Source organism: Mirounga leonina, unplaced genomic scaffold (genome assembly GCF_011800145.1).
Source record: "Mirounga leonina isolate KUSES-001 unplaced genomic scaffold, KU_Mleo_1.0 Mir_166, whole genome shotgun sequence".
Lineage (NCBI taxonomy): Eukaryota > Metazoa > Chordata > Mammalia > Carnivora > Phocidae > Mirounga > Mirounga leonina.
Window position 1 is genome coordinate 10,560,304 of NW_023270418.1, and position 14,045 is coordinate 10,574,348.

Here is a 14,045-nt window from a genome sequence, read left to right on the forward strand (position 1 = left end):
ATATAGATATAGATATAGATATAGATATAGATATAGATATAGATATACCACATATATACCACATCTTCTTTATCCATTCATCTGTTGATGGACATCTTGGCTCTTTCCATAGTTTGGCTATTGTGGACATTGCTGCTATAAACATTGGGGTGCACATAGCCCTTCGGATCCCTATATTTGTACCTTTGGGGTAAATACCCAGTAGTGCAATTGCTGGGACGTAGGGCAGCTCTATTTTCAACTTTCTGAGGAACCTCCGTACTGTTTTCCAGAGTGGCTGCACCAGCTTGCATTCCCACCAACAGTGTAGGAGGGTTCCCCTTTCTCCACATCCCTGCCAACATCTGTCGTTTCCTGACTTGTTAATATTAGCCATTCTGACTGGTGTGAGGTGGTATCTCATTGAGGTTTTGATTTGGATTTCCCTGATGCCAAGTGATGTTGAGCACTTTTTCATGTGTCTGTTGGCCATTTGGATGTCTTCTTTGGAAAAATGTCTGTTCATGTCTTCTGCCCACTTCTTGATTGGATCATTTGTTCTTTGGGTGTTGAGTTTGATAAGTTCTTTATAGATTTTAGATACTAGCCCTTTATCTGATATGTCATTTGCAAATATCTTCTCCCATTCTGTTGGTTGTCTTTTGGTTTTGTTGACTGTTTCCTTTGCTTTGCAAAAGCTTTTTATCTTGATGCAGTCCCAATAGTTCATTTCTGCCCTTGCTTCCCTTGCCTTTGGCAATGTTTCTAGGAAGAAGTTGCTGCAGCTGAGGTCGAAGAGGTTGCTGCCTGTGTTCTCCTCGAGGATTTTGATGGACTCCTGTCTCACATTTAGATCTTTCGACCATTTTGAATCTATTTTTGTGTGTGGTGTAAGGAAATGGTCCAGTTTCATTCTTCTGCATGTGGCTGTCCAATATTCCCAACACCATTTGTTGAAGAGACTGTCTTTTTTTCATTGGAGATTCTTTCCTGCTTTGTCGAAGATTAGTTGATCATAGAGTTGAGGGTCCATTTCTGGGCTCTCTATTCTGTTCCATTGATCTATGTGTCTGTTTTTGTGCTGGTACCATACTGTCTTGATGATTACAGCTTTGTAACAGAGCTTGAAGTCTGGAATTGTGATGCCACCAGCATTGCTTTTCTTTTTCAACATTCCTCTGGCTATTTGGGGTCTTTCCCGGTTCCATACAAATTTTGGATTATTTGTTCTATTTCTTTGAAAAGAGTAGATGGTATTTTGATAGGGATTGCATTAAATGTGTAGATTGCTCTAGGTAGCATGGACATCTTCACAATATTTCTTCTTCCATTCCATGAGCATGGAATATTTTTCCATTTCTTACTGTCTTCCTCAATTTCTTTCATGAGTATTTTACAGTTTTCTGAGTACAGATCCTTTGCCTCTTTGGTTAGATTTATTCCTAGGTATCTTACGGTTTTGGGTGCAGTTGTAAATGGGATCGACTCCTTAATTTCTCTTTCTTCTGTCTTCTGTTGGTGTATAGGAATGCCACTGATATCTGTGCATTGATTTTATATCCTGCCACTTTACTGAATTCCTGTATGAGTTCTAGCAGTTTTGGGGTGAAGTCTTTTGGGTTTTCCACATAAAGTATCATATCATCTGCAAAGAGTGAGAGTTTGACTTCTTCTTTGCTGATTCGGATGCTTTTTATTTCTTTTTGTTGTCTGATTGCTGTGGCTAGGACTTCTAATACTATGTTGAATAGCAGCAGTGATAGTGGACATCCCTGCTGCATTCCTGACCTTAGGGGGAAAGCTCTCAGGTTTTCCCCATTGAGAATGATATTTGCTGTGGGTTTTTCATAGATGGCTTTTATAATATTGAGGTATGTACCCTCTATCCCTATACTCTGAAGAGTTTTGATCAAGAAAGGATGCTGTACTATGTCAAATGCTTTTTCTGCATCTATTGAGAGGATCATATGGTTCTTGTTCTTTCTTTTATTAATGTATTGTATCACATTGATTGATTTGCAGATGTTGAACCAACCTTGCAGCCCAGGGATAAATCCCACTTGGTTGTGGTGAATAATCCTTTTAATGTACGTTGGATCCTACTGGCTAGTTTTGGTGAGAATTTTTGCATCCATGTTCATCAAGGATATTGGTCTGTAATTCTCCTTTTTGATGGGGTCTTTGTTTGGTTTGGGGATCAAGGTAATGCTGGCCTCATAAAACAAGTTTGGAAGTTTTCCTTCCATTTCTATTTTTTGGAACAGTTTCAGAAGAATAGGTATTAATTCTTCTTTAAATGTTTGGTAGAATTCCCCTGGGAAGCCATCTGGCCCTGGGCTTTTGTTTGTTGGGAGATTTTTGATGACTGCTTCAATTTCCTTAGTGGTTATAGGTCTGTTCAGGTTTTCTACTTCTTCCTGGTTCAGTTTTGGTAGTTGATACATTTCTAGGAATGCATCCATTTCTTCCAGATTATCTAATTTCCTGGCATATAGTTGCTCATAATATGTTCTTATAATTGTTTGTATTTCTTTGGTGTTGGTTGTGATCTCTCCTCCTTTATTCATGAATTTATTTTTTTGGGTCATTTTTCTTTTCTTTTTGATAAGTCTGGCCAGGGGTTTATCAATCTTCTTAATTCTTTCAAAGAACCAGCTCCTAGTTTCGTTGATCTGTTCTACTGATCTTTTGGTGTCTATTTCATTGATTTCTGCTCTGATCTTTATGATTTCTCTTCTCCTGCTGGGTTTAGGCTTTATTTGCTGTTCTTTCTCCAGCTCCTTTAGGTGTAGGGTTAGGTTGTGTATTTGAGACCTTTCTTGTTTCTTGAGGAAGGCTTGTATTGCTATATACTTTCCTCTTAGGACTGCCTTTGCTGCATCCCAAAGATTTTGAACAGTTGTGTTTTCATTTTCATGAATTTTTTAAATTCGTCTTTAATTTCCTGGTTGACCCATTCATTCTTTAGTAGGATGCTCTTTAGCCTCCATGTATTTGAGTTCTTTCTGACTTTCCTCTTGTGATTGAGTTCTAGTTTCAAAGCATTGTGGTCTGAAAATATGCAGGGAATGATCCCAATCTTTTGGTACTGGTTGAGATTGATTTGTGGCCTAGGATGTGATCTATTCTGGAGAATGTTCCACGGGCACTAGAGAAGAATGTGTATTCTGTTGCTTTGGGATGGAATGTTCTGAATATATCTGTGAAGTCCATTTGGTCCAGTGTGTCATTTAAAGTCTTTATTTCCTTGTTGATCTTTTGCTTAGATGATCTGTCCATTTCAGTGAGGGGGGTGTTAAAGTCCCCCACTATTATTGTATTATTGTCAATGTGTTTCTTTGCTTTTGTTATTAATTGCCTTATATAATTGGCTGCTCCCATGTTAGGGGCATAGATATTTACAATTGTTAGATCTTCTTGTTGGATAGACCCTTTAAGTAGGATATAGTGTCCTTCCTCAACTCTTATTACAGTCTTTGGTTTAAAATCTAATTTGTCTGATATAAATATTGCCACCCCAGCTTTCTTTTGGTGTCATTAGCATGGTAAATGGTTTTCCACCCCCTCACTTTCAATCTGGGGGTGTCTTTGGGTCTAAAATGAGTCTCTTGCAGATAGCATATCGATGGGTCTTGTTTTAAAAAGAACATCTTGATTATATGGTTAAAGAAAGGCACTAGTTTTAAAATCATTGAGGCCTAAACTTTAGGTCTCCCTTCTTTCCTTTTTTATCATAAAATATTTCAATCATACAAAAATAGTACAATATACTGATCCCCCATGAACCCATACTCAGCTTCTACAATTACTATCCAGAAGTTAATAAAAGTTAGCAAAAATTACCTAAATTTTGTCTAGATTTACTAAAATGCAACCAAGTTTTAAAGCCCTGTAGGGAAAATACCCAAAAAGTCACAAGATGGCTACTAAATAAATTTTTTTTTTTTTTTTTTGCTACTAAATAAAATTAACTAATAATTGGATTGGTGTGGACCAGGAGGAAATGGAGGAGGGTTTTTTTGTTTTGTTTTGTTTTAATTAAAAAAAATTTTTTTTTAATTCTTTATTTCAATTCAATTTACTTAACATATACTGTATTATTCATTTCAGGGGTAGAATTTAGTGATTCATCAGTTGCATATCACACCCTGTGCTCATTACATAAACTGCCCCACTTAATACCCAACACCCAATCACCCTTTCACCTCACCCACCTCCCCTCCAGCAACCCTCAGTTTGTTTCCTTGAGTTCAGCATCTCTTATGGTTTGCCTCCCTCTCTATTTTCATCTCATTTTTTCCCTTCCCTTCCCCTATGTTCATCTGTTTTGTTTTTTAAATTCCACATATGAGTGAAATCATATGGTATTTGTCTTTCTCTGACTGACTTCTTTCACTTAGCATAACACCCTCTATTTCCAGCCATGTCATTGCAAATGGCAAGATTTCATTCTTTTTGATGGCTGAGTAATATTCCATTGTGTGTGTATGTTTGTGTGTGTGTGTGTGTGTATATATATATATATATATATATATATATATACACACATCTTTGTTATCCATTCATCTGTCAATGGACATCTGGGCTCTTTCCATATTTTGGCTACTGTGAACACTGCTGTTATAAACACTGGGGTGCATGTGCCCCTTTAAATCACTATGTTTGTATCCTTTGGATAAATACCTACTAGTGCAATTGCTGGATCATAGGGTAGTTCTATTTTTAACTTTTTTGAGGAATCTCTATACTATTTTCCAGAGTGGCTGCACCAGTTTGCATTCCCACCAACAGTGTAAGAGGGTTCCCTTTTCTCAACATTCTCACCAACACATGTTGTTTCCTGAGTTCTTAATTGAGTGGTTTACTGGTGATGAAATAAGTGCTGTGATTGGTGCTAAAGACGAGAAGTTATCGATGAAGCCATCGAAAGTGGCAACTGTGTTCAAGTTTAAAAAAAAAATGACCTTAGAAGGCCATTTCAGTCTCTGATTAAAGAACTTACTTTGCAAAAAGAGCCAGTTTATACTGCATTGGAGTCATGCTGATGTATCTTCTAAGTTGCACTCTCTTATTAGTAAAAAAAATGACAGACAACAAATGGCCTTCAGGAATTATTTTGAAGAAAGTAAGTTGCATGTATGATTTAACGATGGGTGCAGAGTAAAACTAATGTGCCAACTATCTGATGTGTGGCACTGTAACCAGCATATTGATTCTCTGCCTATTCTGGTTAAGAAAAAATACACAGAATAGCTTTGAAAATATTTCTAACAAAATTGTTAAGTAGAAGATTCTGGTACTTAAGCAGAACACCAAAATGTCCACTGAGACGTCTCTTCTGCTATCCCCCACACCTTTCATGCCACCACCCTCTAAAACTCAGCCTGTATTCTACCTTCTATCTCTATAATTACTCCCTTCTTTCCTTTCACACCAGCTGTACAGTTCCTCCTTTCCTGTGTCTTACAAAAAACCCTGAGTTGTATAATCACCAGAAAATTTCGATCATATACCAAAGTATGATAACCCCCCCTCTACTCTTCACCCAGCTTCAAGAATTATCAACAATTACCAATCTTGTTTCATCTGCATCCCCACTCACTTCTAATCCCACCCTAGATTACTTTGAAACATCTCCTATGCATCATATCATTTCATTCTTAAATATATCAGTATGTACCTCTAAAAGATAAAAATTCTTTTATCATAACTATATCACACCTAAAATTAACCATAATAATACCTTAATATAATAAAATATTTAGTCAGTATTCAAATTTCTACAATCATCTCTCTCCCCTTATAATTTGTTTGAAACAGAATCAAAATCAGGTCAATACATTATAATTGGTTTCTATACTTCTTAAATTTATTTTATTAATCTCTATGTTCCTCCTATATCTCTTTCTCTCTTTTATTGTAATTTATTTGCTCTATATTTATTGTCAGGATTTTGATGACTACATGGTCTTGTGTCTTTTACCATGTTCCTCTATCTCCTATATTTCCAGTAAATTATTAGTTAGAATGAAAGACTTGATTAAATTCCAGTTACATTTGTGGAGGGAGGTACACTTCATAAGCGGTACTATGTACTTCCATCAAGGGGCATATATTATCTGTTGTGTCTCTGTTTGTAATGTTAGCAGTCACTGATAACCATTGCCTAGATCAATTAATTTACCAAAGTTTACTACATAGTGGCATTCCAATTTTTTCATACCTTATTCACTTATTAGCTGGGATATTCCTATGAAGTGAAACTTCTCATCTACTATTTTGTTATCCTAAGGTACCGGTCATAAAAGAAGGAAAAAATAAATGCTTGATTCTTTATTTCCTAGTTGTCAAAGTAACTAACTGGTTCCTTAGCATCATCTAATTGTGATCAATGAATTATTGTTGTTCTTGTTTAATGTCAGTATGAACATATGGATTTAAACATATTTGACATATGTCCATCCACCACATTCAGTAGTCTTATTGATGCTTAAATTGTTTTGTCTTTGAACTGGGAGACTTTTCCAGCTGACTTGATTCCTTTTAAGATGACCCTAGTAGTCTTTGACAGCATTTTTGCTAACTGGTATGAATTCACAAAGGCGGAAAGGGTTGGGGGGAGGATAGCATAGTCAAAACCAAAGACATGTAAAATGGTATGGTAAATCTGGACAAACACAAATTATTTAGTAGAGCTAGGGAATTTGGGGTGAAGGAGAAGAGGCAGCTATTTAGAAATGTCTGAGAAGCAAAGAGGATAGAGAATCTTGCAGTGTACATTATGAGATTTCTACAGGCCATTAGTAATCAACAAAAGCAAGGCAGTTTGACATACAGACCCACAAATACCTCAGGTATTTGTAAAGTATGCAGCAATTCCTTACTAATAAAAACTATAGGACCACATTTGAAAAATTATTTCCTCTAAAAATCAGAGTATAGGGATTCAGATTTAGACCTATGCTTGGTATAATGTAATATAGTTAAAGTCACTTATAATCATTTGCATCTTAATATGTTTTCTGGAGTCGAGTGACATCTAGTGTGGCAGGCACACCTGTGGGAGTGTAGTATGTGTGATTATCCTCACTCATGAGTGTTCTGGTGAACTGATGATGGACCACAGGTGGTGCTGGTGATAGGGAACCATTGAAACAATATAAGCAGAGGGCAATACCAATATTCCTTCATTGTTTCCTAACCAGAATCACAGAGTCTAAGTGATTTCATTCACAAATCAGTGTTTAATTTGTGTGAATATAAGGTTTTCTAGGGAAAAAAAAAGTTCTAGCTTTATTAAATTACTTCATTTTCCCCTATTTTTCTTTTATCCTTACTAGAAAAGAACCACTTACTGGTTGATCAATGTTCTCCTCTTTAAGCACAGAGGATGTACAAATACCAGCATAATTTGCTGCTGTGATCTCCTTATCCAATGCAGTGCTATGAAAGGCCATAAAAGCTTTGGTATTTTCCACATAATTCCACTTTTGATTGGACGTCCCATTGTTATATGGTTTGTATTTCTGAAAAAAGGATAAAATATGGAGTCAAACAGACAGGAGAGTTTATGATTTGATTATAGCTGTCACAGTTTCATTGCATAAATTCAGAAAGTATAGATAATTACTCATAATTCTACTATGCAGTGATAACTTATTTATATTTGATGATTATATATGCAACATTTTTTATATTTATAAATATGCATCCTTTGATTTACAAAAATGAAATCACAAAATGCATATAATTTGGTAACTGCATTAGTTTTTTTAACAAGAATATTCCATGTACCTTTTCCTAACATTCTTAATCTTGATCTTAGGGATGTTTTATTTTACCAGTTCCCAATATGTAAACACGTAGATTGTTTCTCAAATTTTCCTTATTATAAGCAAAAAAGCAATGAATAATCATATAAATAAATTTTCATATAAATCCATGAAAAATTCTTTAGAACAAACTCCTCAAGTACAATTGCTGATAAAATAACATGATCATTTTTAAATATTATGAGACATCATATTAAGCTTTATCATATCAAAATGCTTTCTAGAAAGGTTATTCTAGTTTACACTTACACCAGTAGAATATGATATGGCTTGTTTTCCTCACATTCTTGCCCAAATATCAATTTAATAAATGAAAAATAGTGTCTTGTTGCTATTGTAATTTACGTTTCCCTGGTTATTGAGGTTTTTTTTTTTTTTTAAATGAGTACAGGCAGTTTTATATGTAACAGAAACAGCACATTTATTCTAATTATAAAACTTGGCTCAAGCATAAGTAAAGAAATGAGTAGTTTCAATTTTAGAGAATTTAAACCAGTAGATTAGTTCCAACTCAACATATCATGACACCTCAAGGAACTTTATAATGAATAGCACTTACTTTACCAGGGAGAGATTGATAGTAAAGAGGAAAATAAATGGGTCTTAAGAATTGATTTAATAGGTCAGACAATAGAGCATCCCTCAGAGGCATGGAAAACAAAGACTATATTTCAAGGAACAGAGAGTGGGGGGTCTAGTAACATTAACCTAACATGCCTCATTTTTATTATTTTACATGAAATTTAATACTTTCTCACAAACTGATTGCTTTAAGAAATAAAAATGAAACATCAGCAAAGAAAAAAATCTTGAAAGCTAATACAATTACCTTGAGATAAAACTCATTTCTTAAAAATGGGAACCTTAGGGGAAAATGTCAATATCTATAATTTTATGAAACTGATTAAGGTACAAAATTTGCATCTGCATGAGGTTTTAATCTCACTGTGGCCCGTGCAAAAGAGGCACCTGACAGGAAAGAATGTGATGTTATATATACGATGTCTCCTAGAATAAATTTTTAGTCCATAGTTATCAGCAGGATAGAAGACTTAATTAAGCTTTGATATTTGTCCAGATTGCTATACCCCAATTATGGATTCAGGACCTGGAAAACAAGCTGCCTCATTGCTATTAAAAACATGGAATAAAACAAATGTACTTTGGAGATAATATATTCTGTTCAACAAAAAGATGGTAAATACTATGGAGGATATAGAAAATAAATTCAGAGCAGCGGTGCTCCTAAACTTTCTTTCTCCTAGCAAGGAAAAACACATAGCCATTTAGGGGTGCCTTTGGTTACAAGTAAGGATGACAGATAAACATGAAAAAAGAACTCCATAAATCTTTACCCAAAACTCAAATGAACCCAGATTTCTCTGGAGTCTCCAAAAGCTGTTTGGCTGCTACAAGCATTTGCTAAAGTATGCTAAGTGTATTTCAAATGAGTATCTTCGTAGAATTAACACTGATGAGTTCACATCCTTCAGGAAGACCTCTCTGATCATGCTCTTTCCCTCCAGTTGCCAGGTAAGAGGGGACTTGCATACGTCCCAATCACTGAGCTTAAAACACGTGCCTCTAACAGCTATTCACTTGACTGTACCCACCACTGAGACTATATGAATGCTACTGAGATAATTTCTCATGCTTGCCCTTGGATTTGATTTAAGTAACTAGCATAAGTCCTGACATGCAGCAAGCCCACAATCACCATCTGTTGGATTAAACTAAATTAAGAGCTACATGAACATGTTGAATTTGAAATCTAGGCAGACTATTGTAAATATTTTAACAATGGCATTCAAAATAGGTTTCTATGACAGCCATTATCTTTCTACACAACGAGGAAGCATAAAGCTTTACTTAACTTTAAATAAAGGGCCATGATTACTACTTAGCCTATATATATATATATATCTTACCTGAACAATAACTGGATAGCCACAGGCTTCATTTCTTGTTTTGGTCATAGACACTGCCAAAACAAGGTCTGGGTTGCTCACCAGGTGAAAGGTCCTTTGGGAAAACAGGAGTAGGCTTGTTATCAAGTAGCATAACCAGATCAGAGCTCCCTCTGTGCCACTCACCAGAGTGCTGCCTCTGAGCTCCATGCATGCTCTGTGATAATGGATAGGAATCCTTTAAGCATTTCTCCCCCACAGAAGCACAACGTTATGCTTTCTCAGTAGAGAGTCCTGGAGGAACACTGCAGGAGGAAGGGGCTCCCTTGCTCTTCTTGGCTGCTGCCTGGGGTCAGCAGTTGGGAGTGAGGATATCCCGTGATGCTCTGCCCTAACCAGGTGCCCAGAATGTGTGGTCCCTGGGAAACTTCACAGTCCTGGCCTGTAATCATTTGCTCGTGGCCCTCCTGACATGGACATCACATGCTCGAAGCCTTCTGCTTCCCCAGCACGCCCATTCCCTTTTCATGCCCATGTGCCCCCAAACCAGCCGCACTCCCACATATTTCCCAGAGCACTACTTCCTGCTTGCATAGCAGCCACAGACCAGGTCTGGCCAGGCAAACCAACAGATTTTTGCCCTCCAATTAGCTGTATTCATACTTTTGCTAATGAGTTCTGAACTCCGGCCTTGGGAAAGGGCCCAATTTCACATTTGTCCTCAATTCCCTCAGCCCCAGAGACCATACAGAGGATTTTTTTAAAAAAATATCTGATAGTTACTCTTTTATTATTGTTTAATAATTCTTCATGTCACACATCCCCTTTAAATCACTGTGTGGTTTCTGTCTCCAAACTGAACCCAGACTGATACACCCTCCTCACCTCCCGCTATTTATTATGAGAGGCACCGTGGCAGAATGATTAAGAACATGGATTCTGGAGCCACAGTGCTCAAGTCTGAATCCTGAATCTACTTCTTAGTAGCTATATGGCTTTGCTTACCAACCCCACACCTCCGTTTCCTCATCTGTAAAATAGGATAATGGTGCATGCTTCAAAGGACTCTTGTGGGAATGAAATGAATTAATGCACAGAAAATGCATAGATTATTGCTTGGCACACGTCACTTACAATGAGCTACTATTATTAATGGTTGTGATTTTTTATAGCTTTTCCTCCAATTCTCTTTTTCTAAAGGGGTATTCCCTAAAAGTCCAAGACATATGTTGAATATTGTTAAGTTGTCTTATATAGGAACTCATATAAAGCCTCTTTGACTGAAAGAAGGAAAGAAAATTATTGAGCTAAAACCCTCAAATTCTTTTCCTTGCATCACTTAAAAGCAAAATAAGCCAAACATTCAAGAAACTTGTCTGTATAGAAAAAGCCAATTCTTTATGTCTGTCAACATAGTTACATTACACATCAGCAGTGGCATTCCTGCTGTGGAAAATATAACCCGTCCTATAAAATTTAATGATGTGGGAGTGGAGGGGAGAGGAGAAGGTGAGAAAGGGTCTGTTATAAAAGTAATATATTTCTCTTTTCCAGACTTAAAAAATTCCAGATATCTAATTTAAACTTCTGTGCTATAAATAAATATAAAACAATATAACCTCACTATAAAGAATTTACAAAGAACTGGAAAATAGGGTAAAAATTATAACAGAATTTTAGACATTACTCGTATTACTACAAGATAATCACTATTAATCTTGCAATGTATTTCTCCCTTCTATTGTTAACTAATGATGTATCATTTTAAATTAAAAAATGGGTATTGGATCTGGGCGCCTGGGTGGCTCAGTTGGTTAAGCGACTCAGGTCAGGTCATGATCCTGGAGTCCTGGGATCGAGTCCCACATCGGGCTCCCGGCTCAGTGGGGAGCCTGCTTCTCCCTCTGACCCTATCCCCTCTCATGCTGTTTCTCTCTCTCTCAAATAAATAAATAAAATATTTTTTAAAAATGGGTATTGGATCTCATCAAATACCTTTTTAGCATTTATCAAAACTGGGCACTGCACGAGAGCTGGTATTCTCTTATTATTCACCTGTGTAACCTTGCCATTTGCATAGTTTGGGTCTTGCATTTTTGTTGACACTCAATATTATTCATATGAATGAATGATCGTACATCTCCTGTGATGACCTATTGAGATGCCAAGATCGGTTACCTAGCTATCTGTTTCTGCTGCTTAGAAGAGCCATAGCAACTTCTCCCATGCTTCAGTGCCCTGCTCAGCCATGACAGTGTTGGTTTTCCTTTTTGTTTTTGAACAGTACAGTGAATTGGCACTTGGCCTTAGCAGGAGTGCTTACATTTTGCAGGAAATTTGAATTTATGGACCTGTACATAAAACCCACTATGTGCCAAATGGCAGTGTGAGACCTTAATCTGTGTCCCAGGAATATCCAGCACGATACCACAGCCCCTTCCACAAACCCAGGGAATGAGTGCTTGCAAGTCAATCTCCCGTGCCTCAGTGTACCTAGCTTTGAAATCAAGTGATTAAGATGAGAAAATGTTAAAGATCCCTTGTAGCTCCAGATACCATGACACTGTATTTTCCCCTGTATAATTCTGGATCCCATTGAGGGGATTTTCATCCCCAAGCATTGTTTTCATATTTCCTTTTAGAAGCCAGACAACTAATTCAGATTTTGCCAGAGTTGAAAATGGGAGAAATGCCAGGCTATCTCAAAAGTTGACCTGGACCATTCTTCTGTGTGGCTGGAAACCAAGTTGAGTGTATCCCTGGCAATTTCCAACTTGGGTTCGAGGAGGACCTCCACCATAATACAGTAAGCTAAAGCAGTAAGATGTGTGGCTGAATTCCAGAAATGTAGAGCCGGGTAGCATTAGCTCTGCAGGGGCAGGGATTTTCATCTGTTTTATTCTCAGCTAAAGCACCAGCACCTAAAACACCACCCTTAATTACCCTTTGCAGCAGAATGAATGAATTCTGGTCCCATATAGTAAATCATTCACAGGGACAAAAACCTGCTTCTTAGCTCCCTGTCATAAAGTTAGCTTAGCTAGGATGAATGGGGCAAAGGAACACACTCACAGGTCTATCTACAGGTTGCCTTTTCCGCCTTCTCGAAAACAAGCCCAGTAAGTGTTCCTTGCTGGCGCTTGGCTCATCTCAGACAGTGAACAGTACGACCAGCTTCCTTCCTGCCCATGCTGGGCTACTGCAGCCGCCCGCTAAAGCTTACTCAGTACGATCATTCATTCATATGAATAATATTGAGTGTCAACAAAAATGCAAGACCCAAACTATGCAAATGGCAAGGTTACACAGGTGAATAATAAGAGAATACCAGCTCTCGTGCAGTGCCCAGTTTTGATAAATGCTAAAAAGGTATTTGATGAGATCCAATACCCATTTTTAAAAAATATTTTATTTTATTTATTTATTTGAGAGAGAGAGAGAGAGAAACAGCATGAGAGGGGATAGGGTGAGAGGGAGAAGCAGGCTCCCCGCTGAGCCGGGAGCCCGATGTGGGACTCGATCCCAGATACTCAGAAATACTCAGTATTTCTTCTGTGGTTCCACATTTTCAGTCTCTGTCAAAGCAGCAATTCCTAAACCTTTCACAACACACACCTTTTGAAAATTCCAGTGAAAACCACAGCTCTTTCCCAGAAAAAAAAAAAAATGTATCACACAGATGTCAAGAGATTGAAGAGGCCTCTGGAGCCCCACCATACAAGATTAATGGTAGAATTTGAAGCAAACCAATCTAAAAACCAAGGAGTTGTTTTCTTTCTCGTTAAAGACATGTTCATATATGAACAAAAACAGAAAGAGAAGTCTAAAAAGCCACCACGACTCAACAGCTACCAGCATTCTACCATTCTTGTTTCATCCCCCCCAACTTTTTACATTTTTGCTTTTGCTAGAATATTTTAATGCAAATCTGACCTACCTCTTAATTTTATCTGTATGTACTACAGTATATATCTCAGTGATCGGGACTTTTCTTTTTTTTAATATAGCCATTAAACTATTAGGACACAACAAAATTAATAAGACTTCCTTTGCATCATCTGGTACCCAGACTTTTAAATTTCCTCCAGTTGTCTTAGAAATAACCTTAAACAGTAGTTGGCTTGAATCTGGATCCAAACAAGGGCCAGGATTGGATTGATATATTTGTTAAGGTAAGAATTCATTTTCACTGTGTAAGCAGAGCCATATCAGTTGGTTATTTGATGGAAATAGGGGATGGTGGAAAGGCATGAATGTGGGGAGGGGCAGGAGATTGAGTTAATGAAAAGTACTGCAAACTTTTTTAAGTTCTTTCTTGATCCTTTCA

General features: G+C 37.1%; 1 protein-coding gene across 1 annotated transcript in view; it reads right to left on the bottom strand.

Moving 5' to 3' along the window:
- Positions 1–14,045, bottom strand: part of LOC118016255 (doublecortin domain-containing protein 1-like) — a 227,197-nt gene that overhangs the window by 193,329 nt on the left and 19,823 nt on the right. The window contains exons 8-9 of the mRNA XM_035013706.1: positions 9,740–9,833; positions 7,335–7,505 (exon numbers count right to left, since the gene is read on the bottom strand). Coding sequence (XP_034869597.1) covers positions 7,335–7,505; positions 9,740–9,833 — 265 coding nt within the window. The remainder of the gene's footprint in view (positions 1–7,334; positions 7,506–9,739; positions 9,834–14,045) is intronic.